This window comes from Ursus maritimus, unplaced genomic scaffold (assembly GCF_017311325.1).
Source record: "Ursus maritimus isolate PB19 unplaced genomic scaffold, ASM1731132v1 scaffold_33, whole genome shotgun sequence".
Classification (NCBI taxonomy): domain Eukaryota; kingdom Metazoa; phylum Chordata; class Mammalia; order Carnivora; family Ursidae; genus Ursus; species Ursus maritimus.
Genome location: NW_024425897.1, coordinates 24,258,384 through 24,272,087, shown reverse-complemented (window position 1 = coordinate 24,272,087; position 13,704 = coordinate 24,258,384). Strand labels below are relative to the sequence as shown.

The window sequence follows — 13,704 nt, the reverse complement described above, 5'->3', positions numbered from 1 at the left end:
GGGGGGGGGGGGTCGCGTCCTGGATTCTACTGGGTGGAAGAGTGCACGCCCAGAAGTCACGCCGCCCGGACCCTCGGAAGGGGACTCTATTTGGAAAGAGGGTCTTTGTGGATGTAAACGAGGAGGTCATGGAGAGGGCACCCCCCAAATCTGGTGACTGCCGCCTTTGCAAGAGTCAGGACAGCAAGATTCTCGGACCCACAGAGGCAGACGCGGAGGGACGCGCGGGCCAGCCAAGCGAGGCCCGGGCCGGAGGGGCAAGGCCGGTGCCCCCGGGAACCTGCCCGCCCCGCCCCGCCCACCGAGGCCCAGGGCCGAGCGCGGTGTGCGGTCGCTCGGTGCGCCCCGCGACAGCCAGCACCGCGCTCCGTACCCCTCCTCGCGCGGAGCCGCCCCAGCCCCAGCCCTCGCCGGACTCACCCCCCGACTCGACTTTCTGACCGTCCTCCTCCTCCTCCTCCTCCTTGCGTTCCTCCTCGGTCGCCGCCGGCACGTCGCCCTCTTGACCGCCGGGAGCATGGAAGAAAAAAAGGAACACGTGGCTGTCCCGCCGCACGAGGCACCTGAGGCCACTGCTCCCCCGGGGAGGTCGGGGCGAGGACACGGGAGCCTCTCGCCCTCCCGCCCTTGGGTGAGGCCGGGCCGCTGCACTGACCGCCGGCGACCCGCCGCTCACCCTGGACGCTGACGGGCGGGCGGGGGAGGCCTGCTCCTCTCGCGTTAAGACCCGCCTCGCGTGCGAGTTCCACGGGCTTGTTAGACGGGCCACCTGCCCGTCTGGAACCTTCTGCCTCCTTGCTCCTCCTTCCCTGCCCAACTGGACTGTACTGGAGCCAATTTATGAACCAACACAGTCACCCCGAAACGTTCCAGTTACCCCAGACAACTCAACTCCACTAATTATTATTTAAAATGTAATATAGGGGGCACCTGGGTGACTCAGTCTTTAAGCATCTGCCTTCGGCTGAGGTCATGATCCCAGGGTCCAGGTGGAGCCCCACACTCAGCAGGGAATCTGCTTCAGGATTCTCTCTCCCCCTCCCCCACTGCCCTTACCTTTCTAAAATAATTCTTTTTGAAAATTAAAAAGAATCTATTACTGTGTGGGGCGCCTGGGTGGCACAGCGGTTAAGCGTCTGCCTTCGGCTCAGGGCATGATCCCGGCATTCTGGGATCGAGCCCCATATCAGGCTCCTCCGCTATGAGCCTGCTTCTTCCTCTCCCACTCCCCCTGCTTGTTTCCCTCTCTCGCTGGCTGTCTCTATCTCTGTCGAATAAATAAAATCAAATCTTTTTTTTTTAAAAAAAGAATCTATTACTATGGATTAAGCAAGTGCAGCCCCCTTTCATCTATGGGACTGGCCCATATTAAAAAGACTGACGGTATTCAGTGTTGGCAGGACTGTTGGCTAACAGGCACCTGGCCACTGTTGGGTGTGGATAGGCCGGGCCTCTCTCCAGAGCAGTTTGGCAGCCTGTCTGTCGTGTAAACGCACACACCTAGGAAACGAGCAATTCTGCTTTTATAAACCTCTTCCACAGAAATACACAGTGTGCAAGGATGGGTGTGCATTGTTACCTTGCTCGTGAAAAAATACTATGGAAAGTAAATAAGTGTTCATTCATTAGGGGATGGCTAAATAAAATATGGTGTATCACTGTATTTAAACCTATAAAGTTAGGTAGATTTATAGGCATTGACATGAAAAATTGTCAAGATGTATTTGAGGGAGACAAGTCACAAAATAATATATATAGTACAACTGATTTAAAAACTATTATTATATAGAGAAGATATTGATGATTGATTGATTGATTCAGGGAAAGATCCGGCAGGATACACGAAAACTAACAACAGTGGTTGCCTACAGGAATGGGAGTAGGACTTAAGGGATAGTGAAGGCTTGCTTTTTCACTTTTTGCTTTATATATTCTATGTCATGTGAATTTTTTAAGAGGATGCCCTTCAGTAATACTTAGTGTCATTTTTCAAAATTTAAGGGAGTCATTACATGACATATACAGCCTGATTCCTTTTGTTATTTCAAGAAATACACACTTACCTACTAGAACAGTGTCTTGGGCTGACTGCTGCTAGTTGCAGACACCCCTCTTTCCTACCACCACCCACACCAGCATCTACTTGTCTCTATTCATATAATGTTTAACTGGGAGCAGAGAGAAGTCTTGGCTGGGGGCAGGCACAGAGTCAGAAAGAAAAGAGGGATGAAGGGGCACGCACTGGCTGCACTCCAGGTCCTGTGAACAGACCAGAGCCCCATAAAGTATCCAATAAAACTGCCCAAGTGTCTTAATAAGCAGAGAGTGACAATGTGAGCCACGGAGCTGGGAAGGAAGACCCCTCCCCACCTCTGTCCAGAACCCAACACCGTTCTGGTGCCTCCGGGATCAGCATCTTTGGGTCTCTAGGGACAGGATGTTCAGCAGGGGACGCGCTGGCATTCTCATGATGTGGTGACGGTGGAGAAGAGCCAGAAAGGAGGGAGAGAACGGGGAAGCGAGTCAGAGACAGCACAGAACCAGGTCACGGTCCAAGGCAGACCCCCGAGCACCCTTTCGAGAGTCCAGGAATGAACCCGGGAACTGAAATCTGCTTCCACAAAGAACGGAGACATCCAGCTGGGGGAAACTGAGCTGAGCAGTGTACGCAGCTCGGAAAGCAACCGCCGAACTGCTGGAGTCCGAGTCGCGTCGGGGAGGCTCACCGATCTCCACCTCCACCTCTTCTGGCACCACCTTTCGGTAGAAGAAGAGCGTCGAGGCGCCTTCCTCATCACTGATCTGGTTGAGGAAGTGCAGGATGAGTTCCTCGCCCTCGCCGTCGTTGCGGTTCAGCAGCTCCTCGAAGAGCTGGGGGTCTGTGATGCGGAAGGCCGCGTAGACGCGGTCGCGCATCCACAGCACCCGCAGGTCGTCCATGGCGCCGCGCAGCGTCGGATGGCGTCCCAGGAGCCCAGCGACCGGCGGCGTCCGTTGCGACCGGCGGCGTCCGTTGCAACGGACGCCCCGGCAACGGCCACCGGGCGCGCCCGCCTCCGCCCCCGCGCTTGCAGCGGGGCAGACCGGGAGCCCAGGGGGGTGGCGCCGAGGCCTGTCCGGACCCGGGCCCGCCCTTGCCCCGGGAGAACCGAGCGGAGCAGCGCGGCAGCATGCTCGCTGGCGGGACGCGCAGAGAGACGAGGCTGGTCAGGGGCCGCCGGAGCGCCTTTGCCGGGGGCAGCCGACTGCGGACCTCGGGGGCGCCTCCTGGGATCCTCTCCACCCAGGGCGAGCGTCCCACCCCCGGTGCCCCTAAGGAGGCCGAGGCCAGCGAGGTGACGGACGAGGCAAGGTTACAGTCTCGGAGTTGGCAGGGGCAGAGTCTAACAGTGGGAGCCCCCAGCCACTGGATCAAAGGGCCTCAGAAAAGCAAATACCTCTCAAAGAGTTCCAAGAAGGGGCAGGTTCCTCCTTGCACACGGGATCGGGGAAGAGGGAGACCCAAGAAGGGACAAGTGACTTCTGGCATTTGGGATCAGGGAAGAGGCCAACTGCTTTGGCTTTCCCGCCAAGCTGGGGTATAATAAAGCAAAACACCCATGTTTTAGAAAATAGATTTATTTTTCATTAGTAAAAGGAAGTTCAATACTGATAGGAAGATGCAAAATTGTCCTTTCGTGCATTTGTGGAGCTTTAAATTAGTGACTGTGATTTCCCCCTCGTGGAGTTGAGTCTCTAGATGACAAAAGGCTGATCCTAAGAACTTAGCCTTCCTGTTGGATTTTCCCATCAAGGAACAAGTGGAATGTTCAAAGTATTTCTTAAAATTCTAAACCAAAGCTCAGTATCAATGACCTGGCTGATGGAAAACTATTACTTGGAACTGCCTTATTTTCATCATCCTGAATTAACGTTTCTTAGTAACCTTACCAGAGATATACCAGATGGCATGCAAGCAAATTTGGCTTTAAAATTTTAATGAAGAAATTTACTGTTTTTAAATGCAGACTGCAGAACAGTTATAGAAGTTTTGTTTTTGTTTTCCAAAATGAATCAGGCCCTAAAATGTCTGAATATTTAACTCATAACCATCGTAATTTCCTATGCTATATTCTATGGCTTATTAAACTACAGCAGACTGAAAACTGAGAACAGAATGTTTTTATAAAATATCCACTGCAGAAACGAGGAGAGTGGCATTCGGTGAAAGGTGAGTCTTTTCAAAGTCCAGTCTGCGGTGACCGGAAAACTCACCGTGATCATCAGCACACCCTTTGAGCTCCTTAACTGATTACAATTATGGCACCATGAGGACATTCCTTACCCCTGCAGGATGAAATCAAATTGTTTCCTGAAGACATTCCTTGGATTTTTATTTTAGGACTCCATTAACACACAGAGTGAACACCTGAATGAAAACTGGAAAATGTGGCCATCATGCCATTTATCACGACATGTCCTCTTTAGGAAAATAAACAGGTATTAGCATCATCCAGACAACTGACCATTTTTCCTCTGGATATTTGCTATTAAGGGAATGAAGTCTGTCTTGAAAATTGTAGGTGTAATAGTTTTACCAAACAGCTTAAAAACAAAGCACAGCAACCACTCTGGTAACATGACATTGGAACCTATAGCTTTAGTAAAAAAAAAAGTCTCCTGGTGCCTAAAAGACACCATCAAACTCTACTTCTAGAGAGTTCTTTCACAGAAGTTAGGACTAACACATTTTTTTTGTGTAATTATGTAGACTACATAACTACTACCTAGGTTTCAATTAAAAAATGACTCTTCCCTCCCTGTTCTATACCCTGATAAGAGGTGTTACTTGGAATTACAAACTGGGCCGTGACAAGTTACCAGAGAGGCCCTAAAACCTCCCGGCAGACACCACATGTCTCTTATTTACTAATCAGTTAACGGTGAGGAGTTTCCTAGGGATGAATTAGTTACCATTTTCTTACCCCAGCGCCTTGGAGTAAAGCAGTAAAGACGCCAGCTGGTGGGGGACACGTCTGCAACCTCGGCGGCAGTAGGGAGATTTCGTATTCCCCCAGCAGAAGTGTCCACCCAACGTTACACCTTTCCAGGGAACCTGAACCCTGACAGCAGAATCACTTCCCAGAGTCTCATGGCATCGTTTCAGGTTTGATTCTGTAGTAGGAGGGACAAAACCCAGCCACTCCGAACTGGCTTTGGGTAACAGCTCACAGGAGCGGAAAGGAGCGGTTACTGCACTTAGACAGCTTTAAAGGCGGAGTCACAATTACGTCCGCGTGCGCAGCTCGTGCCTCTCGGCAAACGGGTCTTGACATTACCTGAGAAGATTCACTTAGATTCAGGGCTACCATAGCTCAGCTTGGAGTGAAAATTCCAAACTCTGCCACCAGCCAGGTGGAGGAGTATAGTGACAAACGGGCCTTTTCGTGTGCATTCCTCAAAATGTTTAAGAAAGTGAGAACTGCAGATTTCTTTTTGAAAATAATTATCTAAAATCAATTATAGTAAAATACGAAAAATGAACATAATTTACAAGAATATAGATCTCCTTCGACTTACTAAGTTGAAAATGCATTCAACACACCTGACCTGGCGCCGCCACGGCCTAGCCCGGCCCACGTCAGCGTGCTCAGAGCACGGACGCGAGCCTCCCGTTGCACAAAACCACAGAGCCTGTTCTGTACGGGAGTGCTGACTGTCTCATGTAATTCCCTGACGACTGCGCTGACAGTGACAGGAGGCTCGGCCGTGAGGGTGCGGGTGGCGTCTGTGACCCTCGTGATCGCGTGGCTGACGCGGAGCGGCGGCTGCTGCCGAGCATCACGGGAGAGGATGTGACCGCGGATCGTGAGCCCGGGACGAGATCTAGGTTCAAAATCCCAAGTATGTGTATCGCTTTCATACCATCATTAATTCAAAATTCATTAAATCAAACCACTGTTAACTCAGGGACTGTCTGCACAGATTAAAATGTTCAGTAGGACTGACCCAAATTCATTCAAAACTAAATGTCAAATGAATAGATGAATTTAAGCTAAAGATTATAACAATTTTCAATTGATCCGAATAGTGTTTCAAAGTTTAAATTAACTCTAAACACCTTTATCAGACCTTTATTTAGAATTAGTCTGAAAGTAAAAAATTATAATTATACTGTTCTCAAGGACAGGTGCAATCTCTTCATGGTAAAATATCTTAATTTATATTTTGTTATAAAAATATACAAAATACTACTTTTTCTCTTCCCTTCACTCAGTATAAACCCCTTTTGGTCCAGTAACATCAGTAACATCAGCCAAGCTTGTCTCTAAGTTCAAATCACATCCATATTGTATCTTGTACAGTCACACTGGGTTTTAAGGCTCAGTATACAGTTTATCTTTCAAACATACAATTATCATAATCGGTTTTATATAAGGATAACAGAATAAGAATATTTTTAAAAATATACAAGTGGGATAACCATCTGTTGTACGTTATTTTATCTCATTTTCCCCAATTATTAAAACAAGACAAAATTGTAGAAACAATCCCCTACTTGCAGTTCTAGATAGCATACAATAAAAAAAAAAGTTTACATACTTTTAATCAAGCAGAATGTTAATCTTTTGATTATCCGTCATTAAATTTTTAAAAAAACTATACTTAACTTCACCTGTTGGAAAAATATTATCTGACAACGCCAAGCTACAGAATAACTCTTTGTTTTTTTTTTTAATAAGGTGAAAAGGAACTGAGTAAGACCATTTTCAATTAGCCATTCAAAACCACTTCTCTCCCCCAAGCCTATATTTTTAAAAATAACTTTAACATAACTTCTGACCTTAACTTATATCTGCTCATCGTAAAAACTGAAAGAAATTTATATATCTGAAATTGACAAACTTTACAAAATATTTAACATGAGGAAGAGGTATATCTTACAGAATTATTTGGCTATATCATAAGGCAATCAATGAAGACGGAGTTTTTCCTATTGTAAATCTGACGTAAGTGAAATTCTGTAACATGATAATTCTCCATAAATTTGACAGCTTATTAGATACGGCAATGTGATCAGGCCACGTCGTCACTGAACTTCGACGAAAGTAGTCTGAATGAGAAAGGAACAAATTTGGTGCCTGCACCAACGTAGAACTTGTTCTGAAATTCTACCCTAAAAAGAAATAAATAAATAAAATTCAGTTTATTAATAAAAGATTGTGAATAACATTTCCTACATTTCTTAAAACAGCATGTATAAAAAACAAAACCAAAAAAAGTTTCTGTGCCGTACATTCTCTCTTGGCACAAATGTTTTTACTTAAATAAAATCCACACACGCACACATCCTGCCCCATGTTGCCTTTCTCGGTGTGCAATGGAAACACAAACCCATCACGTCACCTCACCCACTCCACACAGACACGCCTCTCTCCACCCTGGTACCTTCACACACAGACAAATAAGCTGACATATACTAGAAACCATTAAGAAATATGTAAGAATTTTATCTTATTTTACAATAAGATAAAGTAATCTTTCAGACCCCAAATGAATTACATAGTTATTCAGCAAGCATAAACTAGCTTCTACTTGTCAGTGATAATATTTCTGAAACAATATACAATTTTAATTCAGGGGATCTGAATCTAGATCCCAGTGTTGGGAAGGCAAGAACCAGTCCAAATTGAGTGCCAGACTTGTGTGGGGCTAGATACATACATGTGGGGAGGGGTTCTTTTTTTTTTAAATAACAGTTTCAAAGCTAAATTTCCAACTCACCAGTGGAGGCGTATGGCGTGAAGAAATGCAGAAAGGCCTTCCATGATCAAAAGGATGAAAATTGTCAAAACTGCAAAGAGGGCGATAACCGGTAGCAGCAGCAAGACTCCGTAAGTGGTGTCTACTCGGAGGCCCACGCGCACCAGCATGGTCCACAGGACGTCAGACAACTCTGCAGGGGAGGCAGTGAGCAGAGTCCACTTCTGTTTACACTCACCGAGTCACTGCAATCAGCTAGTGGGTCCAGGTTTCCTTCTGACAATTCTGATTATCCACGAAATAACGTACACACCTACATAATCCAGATGTCATCTGCTTCTCGTGTAAAAGTTAACCAGCCCCTGCTCATCATCACCCTGAGGAAGCTGAGGCATGCCAGAGACATCCGAGGCCTGCCTCCCAATGAGAGAGCTTGACCCAAACCAGGGTCGGCTTGGCTCTGTCCCCACACAACGCTAGTTTGCACAGCATCTGAAAGATGGTTCTGTGCTTCCCTCCGAAATGTGGAATGTCCCACAGAGCATCCCTGGGGCTCACTGTGGCACTGCGGGGTGTCTCAGCATAGAGTTTGGGAACTGAGGGTCTAAGTGAAAACTTACGTGCGTGAGCCAAACTGAGAGCCCAGAGCCTCAGGTATGAAGCGGTGTTGGAGATGCATCCCAGACAGTACTCGATGGAATGAATCACTTGGGTCATTAATATTTCTCCAAAGTTAAACTGGGAGAGATCACACAACCTGTGTTAGGTTCGGATATTGCCCGCATGCTCCCACAAGTTACCCATGTGTTCCACTTTCACTCCCTCGCTCTTGGTGAGGGAAGTGGCCTCTGGGACATTGGGGAGAACACGCTAGAACATGAGAACAATGACTCAAAGATCTGAGCTCTACTCACAGCTCTACCACAGACCAGCTCTATGACCTACAGAGCGGCTCCCCCCGCCTCAGTTTCCCATGTGGCACCTGGACTGGAACTGTCCTCACAGCCCAATGTGACTCAGGAGCTAGACTCTGGCTAAATGCGCATGTCAGAGAGAAATGCAAGCCTGACAAAGAGAAACTGTGAAAAAGGCCCCTGATGGTGAAAAGGCTGTACGACCCTGGGAAAGACTCTTTCCAGCTCTGCTTCTTGGTCTTTTTTTATGATCCTCTGAACCATTAGTCGTCCCAAATTAAAACACTAAATTATGTAATAATTACAAAATGTTCATTATAAGAAACTTTGTGTAGCCTTTATCAGATGACCAAATAAAGTTTCCAAGAACATGAAGCAGACCAGGGTAGCAGAAATGGCTCAGTTGTGTCTGCCCAGCACTGTGCCTCCCTTCTTCGGAGGGAATCTGCTTCTTCCACCATTTACCCCAACCCCCCAGCCACAGCTGTCATGGGCTGACCTGTGTCCCCCTCCAAATTCATTGTTGCAGCCCTAAGCCCCAGTGACTGTGCTTGGAGATAGGGAGTCATTAAGGTGAAGAGAGATCATAAGGGTGGGTGTCTTTATAAGAAGAGACGCATGCCCACAGAGGACAAGGCCCTGCGAGGACACACTGAGAAGGCAGCCATCCACAACCCAAGAAAGGCGGCCTTGGGAGAAACCAGCCCTGCCAACATCTTGAACCTGGACTTCTGGCTTTCGGTTTCTGTTGTTTAAGACCTCGGTCTGTGGTTATGGCGGCCCATGCAGACTACTAACTAGAGCAGTTGTTGGTCTGGAGATGGCAAGTGACCCCAGCCAGGCAATCCCAGTACTTCCTTGGGATTCTTCCTAATATAACAATCAGCCGAGGGTGCTTTTCTCTCCGACCAAAAGACGGAAGAAAATAAGCTCAGGCCTAGCTGTGGCCAAGGTTCCAAAATCGTGGGGCCAACTAGCTTCAGAACAGAAAACAAACTTGCAAAGAAAAACCAACCCAGACTTCTTGGGATTGGAGACCCAGAAACCAATCATCCTGGAGCTCACACAGCTCCTGTCCTAATGTGAGCCAGTCGTAGACTCCCCTTGCAGCCAGTGTGAAGCAAGTCTCCTCCTCCTTACAACCATGACAAAGTTCTGAGACAAGAATCTCCTGAGATCAATGCTCATAGCATCTTAAGTCACTTCATATGACAGCACGTAAGGTTAACACTGCAAATCCCACTGCAAAGTTGAAAAAACGAAATGAGAACCCTTCTGACAAACAGATGACCAAAGCAGCATCTGGGAAGCTTTGTGTGACAGGTGTTTGGGGTTTGGTTGTTTTTTTTTTTTAAGATGATTATTATCGTTCTCATGGTGATTACCTCTATGAAAGCTTGGTTTCTTTTTTTCTTTTTTTCATTTATTTAATTAAATTTTTTATTATGTTCAGTTAGCCACTGTATAGTACATCATTAGTTTTTGATGTAGGGCTTATTTTTGTTTTTTGTTTTTTTAAGTAAACTCTACGCCAATGTGGGCCTCGAAGTCACCATCTGAGATCTACCGACTAAGCCAGCCAGGCGCCCGAAGAGCTTGGCTTCTTATCTAATGTTATCAATAGCAACAGAGAAGATTACCTCTTCACATGTCATTTCTCTACATCCATCTTCCATTCGGTTATTTCCTTCTTCTATGTCTTGGCTTCCCAGCAGAGAAACTTCTTCCTCGCTGTCTTTCCTTATAAGTGTGTAACCACTCTAACAACAACCAGAAGAATGCAGTTAGTGCCTTTAAAATCATGAGGACGCGACAAATCCAAAGTCAGAGCCCCTTCATTTCCCTTAATGATTCAGCTCCTGGAGAATAAAAAAGTTGTTCGGAGACTCGTAACGACAGAGAACAAACTGAGGTTTGGTGGAGGGAGGGGGGGTGATGGGCTGGATGGGGGATGGGCATTAAGGAGGGCTCCCATCGTGGGGAGCACTGGTTGTTGTATGGAAGTGATGAATCACTGAATTCTACTCCTGAAACCAATTTTACCATATGTGTTCATTAACTAGAATTCAAATAAAAACTTGAAATCAAAAAAATCAAATTAAAAAGCTGTTTACAAGAACATGAGCACATCATACCTATTAAGACGGCTATTATTTAAAAAATAATGAGTATCGATTAGGGCGTGGAGGAACTGGAACTCTGTGCACTGCTGGTAGGATGTACAATGGGGCGGCCACTGTGGAGAACAGCGTGGTGGGGCCTCGAAAAATTAAACACAGACTGACTATGGGACCCAACAACTCCATTTCCGGGTACGTATCCAACAGAACGGCCGGCAAGGACCTGAACAGACTTTCACAGACCCGTGTTCACAGCGGCATTACTCACAAGAGCTAAAAGGTAGAAACAACGCAAGCATCCACTGATGGATGAACCAATAAGCAGAACGTGGTCTCGCCACGCAACGGAATATGACTGAGCCTTTAAAAGGAAGAAAATTCCGACACCTCCTGTGACATGGATGAGGCCAGAGGCCACGGTGCTCAGTGAAACAAGCCAGGCACAAAAGGACAAATGCTGTGTGAGTCCGTGCATATGAGGTGCCTGGAGGAGTCGAACTCAGCAACAGAAGGTAGAGTGGTGGCTGCAAGAGGTGCGGGGGGGAGGCTGGGGAGTCAGTGTTCCCTGGGGACAGGGTCTCGGGTGGGGAGGATGAAACGGTGCCAGAGACGGACGGTGGTGGCGGCTGCACGGCCATGTGAATGTGCCTCGTGCCCGCGAACTGGACACTCAACATAGTTATAATGGAAACACGTGTTATGTCTATTTTATCACGATGATTTTTTAAAGAAAAAAATGAGAAAGCAGACACACGAGAAAACAAGTGTAGAAAGCCATCTAACAAAATGGTGACCCTGGCTATCACGGAGGGACAGAAGAGGGCACCGCTTTCTCTACGTTCCATGCTTTCTGGAAGTTAGTAATACTATTTAAATTGGAAAAAAAAAAAAAAAACCACTTTAAAGAAAAAGAAATCAAGAATAAGGCACAAAAAGGCTTTAACAATGACAACCGCGCCGCAGGATTTCGCCGCAACCCGCAGCAGGTTCGCTGCCCACTGGGGCGGGAGCGGCTCGCAGAGGCCCGCAGCAGGAGCTCCCGCAGCACAGGTGACAGCAGAGGCTTCGGCTCTGAGTCAGGACCCCAGACCCTCTGAAAGGTGTTTTCCTGACTCCTCTCTGCACAACTAAACCCAGACTCCGCTCGCCCCCCACAAACACACATGCAAACTCGTGCTTACCCTGCTCACTCCGAAGCAACTGCGTCCATTGTGCAGCCACAGCAAGAAGAGTGGTTTTCCCAGGAACAGAACGGGGACAGACAGCGCTGTGACGACCAGCAGCAGTCTCTGCACGTGCTCCTGCGGGCACAGAGGGGAGGAAGGCAGTCAGGATGCGAAGACGTGCGAACAGAGTCACTGGTGCACTGAGTGAGTGAAGACCAAGGACAATGTCCCCTTCTTCACAGTAACAAGGAACAGAAGGTAAACACAAGCCAAATTCTGTCTGCTGGTGGATCTTTTCCTAAACTCCTAGTTGAATTCTAGAACCAATGAGTAACACTACTGACACAGTGGGTGAGTATCATTCAGTTCAGATCTGTAAGGAATGAGTAAGAAAATTCTAAGCAGAGTCAAACTCCAGCTAATAATTTTCTGAAAATACTGTAAGAGGGCGAATACAAACACAAACTCTTCATTTTTTTACGTTCTTGTTCTGGTTTTTGTAATTATCATTATAAAGATTACTTGAACGTGAGCACGTAGTTAAGTGGATTCACTTCTACATGAGAAAAATACTAAAAGAGGATTCAGAACAAAACTAAAAACCTTCTCCTCTTTAAAAAGTAGGGATATTTACAGTTACCGAAAAATAAATCGAGAGCAAAGCAGGTTCACACTTACAAAGCCGCTGCAGTTTACGCGATTTTAAGGGATCTGTAAGTGGCTATGAAAACAAATGACCACGCATCACTGTCCCAGCTTCTCTCTCGTCTGTGGCCGTCCCCATGTTCCCCACAGACTCCCAGAGCCGTATGTGCTGTATGAGCTAGTAGTAGGTACACGTTAGCATCAGACCCCGAAATGCTAAGACAAGTGGGGGCCACAGGCAGAGTCCTATCAGAAGTCAAGAGCCGCGCAGTCAAGCCGACTGGGTTAACATCTGGGCCCCACTGGCAGCTGACTGACCAAGTCGGCCCTGAGCCACTGGGATGACAGCACCTACCTCGAGGGCTACTGTGAGTTAAGAAGGAAGAATCACGGGGAGCGCATTTTCAGGCACACAGGAGACGTATAAAAGTAGTTCCCTTCACGACCTTTCTGACCACAGCACCTGTGCCCCACTGGCCTCCCTGCTGTGTATTTATCCCATCTACGTCATTCCATAAAGGCTCAATAAAATAACACTGAAATACAATTAAAAAACCACCAACAGGAGAAACAAATAAATAAGAGTTGAAACTCGAATAATTCAAAAAGGACGTCCACATGCAGCTCACAATGGAGCCCCCGGTGCAGCAAGCTGGGCTCTAAATCTGACTGCGAACTTAGTCGGCCATGGAATGTGGGAAACAAAACCAAACGCTCCCTTTGCGGGGTCAAAAAGATTAAAAAAAATAAAAGCAGAACATACAGCTCGAGAAGACACAGGCTGTGACAGTACTGACCAGGAGGACTTCTGCGGCCCCGCACAGACGCCGTGAACGCGGCACGCAGCGTCGGTGGCAGCATCCATTGGGAGGGACGCTGTGGCCCCGCACAGCACAGAGACCCTCGACACACTTGCAACACAAGCTCACACTGAGCGAGCACCGGCACAAGCCAGGTACCTTCCTAAGGATGTGATTATATTAACTCTCTGCTACAAATTGGGTCCTGTTTGTACTCCCATTTTACAGATGAGGGAACTGAGGAATGGAGGAGTCAAGTTATGTGTTCATAGTTCCATTTCGAGGATATGACAGAGCTGGGATCGCAAGCACAGTA

At 47.2% G+C, this 13,704-nt stretch overlaps 2 protein-coding genes across 3 annotated transcripts in view; both read right to left on the bottom strand.

Moving 5' to 3' along the window:
* Positions 1-2,940, bottom strand: part of DNAH10 (dynein axonemal heavy chain 10) — a 132,636-nt gene extending 129,696 nt beyond the window's left edge. For both annotated transcript variants that reach the window (XM_040620022.1, XM_040620023.1), the window contains exons 1-2: positions 2,727-2,940; positions 417-501 (exon numbers count right to left, since the gene is read on the bottom strand). In XM_040620022.1, coding sequence (XP_040475956.1) covers positions 417-501; positions 2,727-2,940 — 299 coding nt within the window. The remainder of the gene's footprint in view (positions 1-416; positions 502-2,726) is intronic.
* Positions 2,941-3,600: 660 nt separating this feature from the next.
* Positions 3,601-13,704, bottom strand: part of ATP6V0A2 (ATPase H+ transporting V0 subunit a2) — a 40,314-nt gene continuing 30,210 nt past the window's right edge. The window contains exons 16-20 of the mRNA XM_040620021.1: positions 11,959-12,078; positions 10,298-10,417; positions 8,364-8,481; positions 7,765-7,936; positions 3,601-7,156 (exon numbers count right to left, since the gene is read on the bottom strand). Coding sequence (XP_040475955.1) covers positions 7,057-7,156; positions 7,765-7,936; positions 8,364-8,481; positions 10,298-10,417; positions 11,959-12,078 — 630 coding nt within the window. The 3' untranslated portion in view covers positions 3,601-7,056. The remainder of the gene's footprint in view (positions 7,157-7,764; positions 7,937-8,363; positions 8,482-10,297; positions 10,418-11,958; positions 12,079-13,704) is intronic.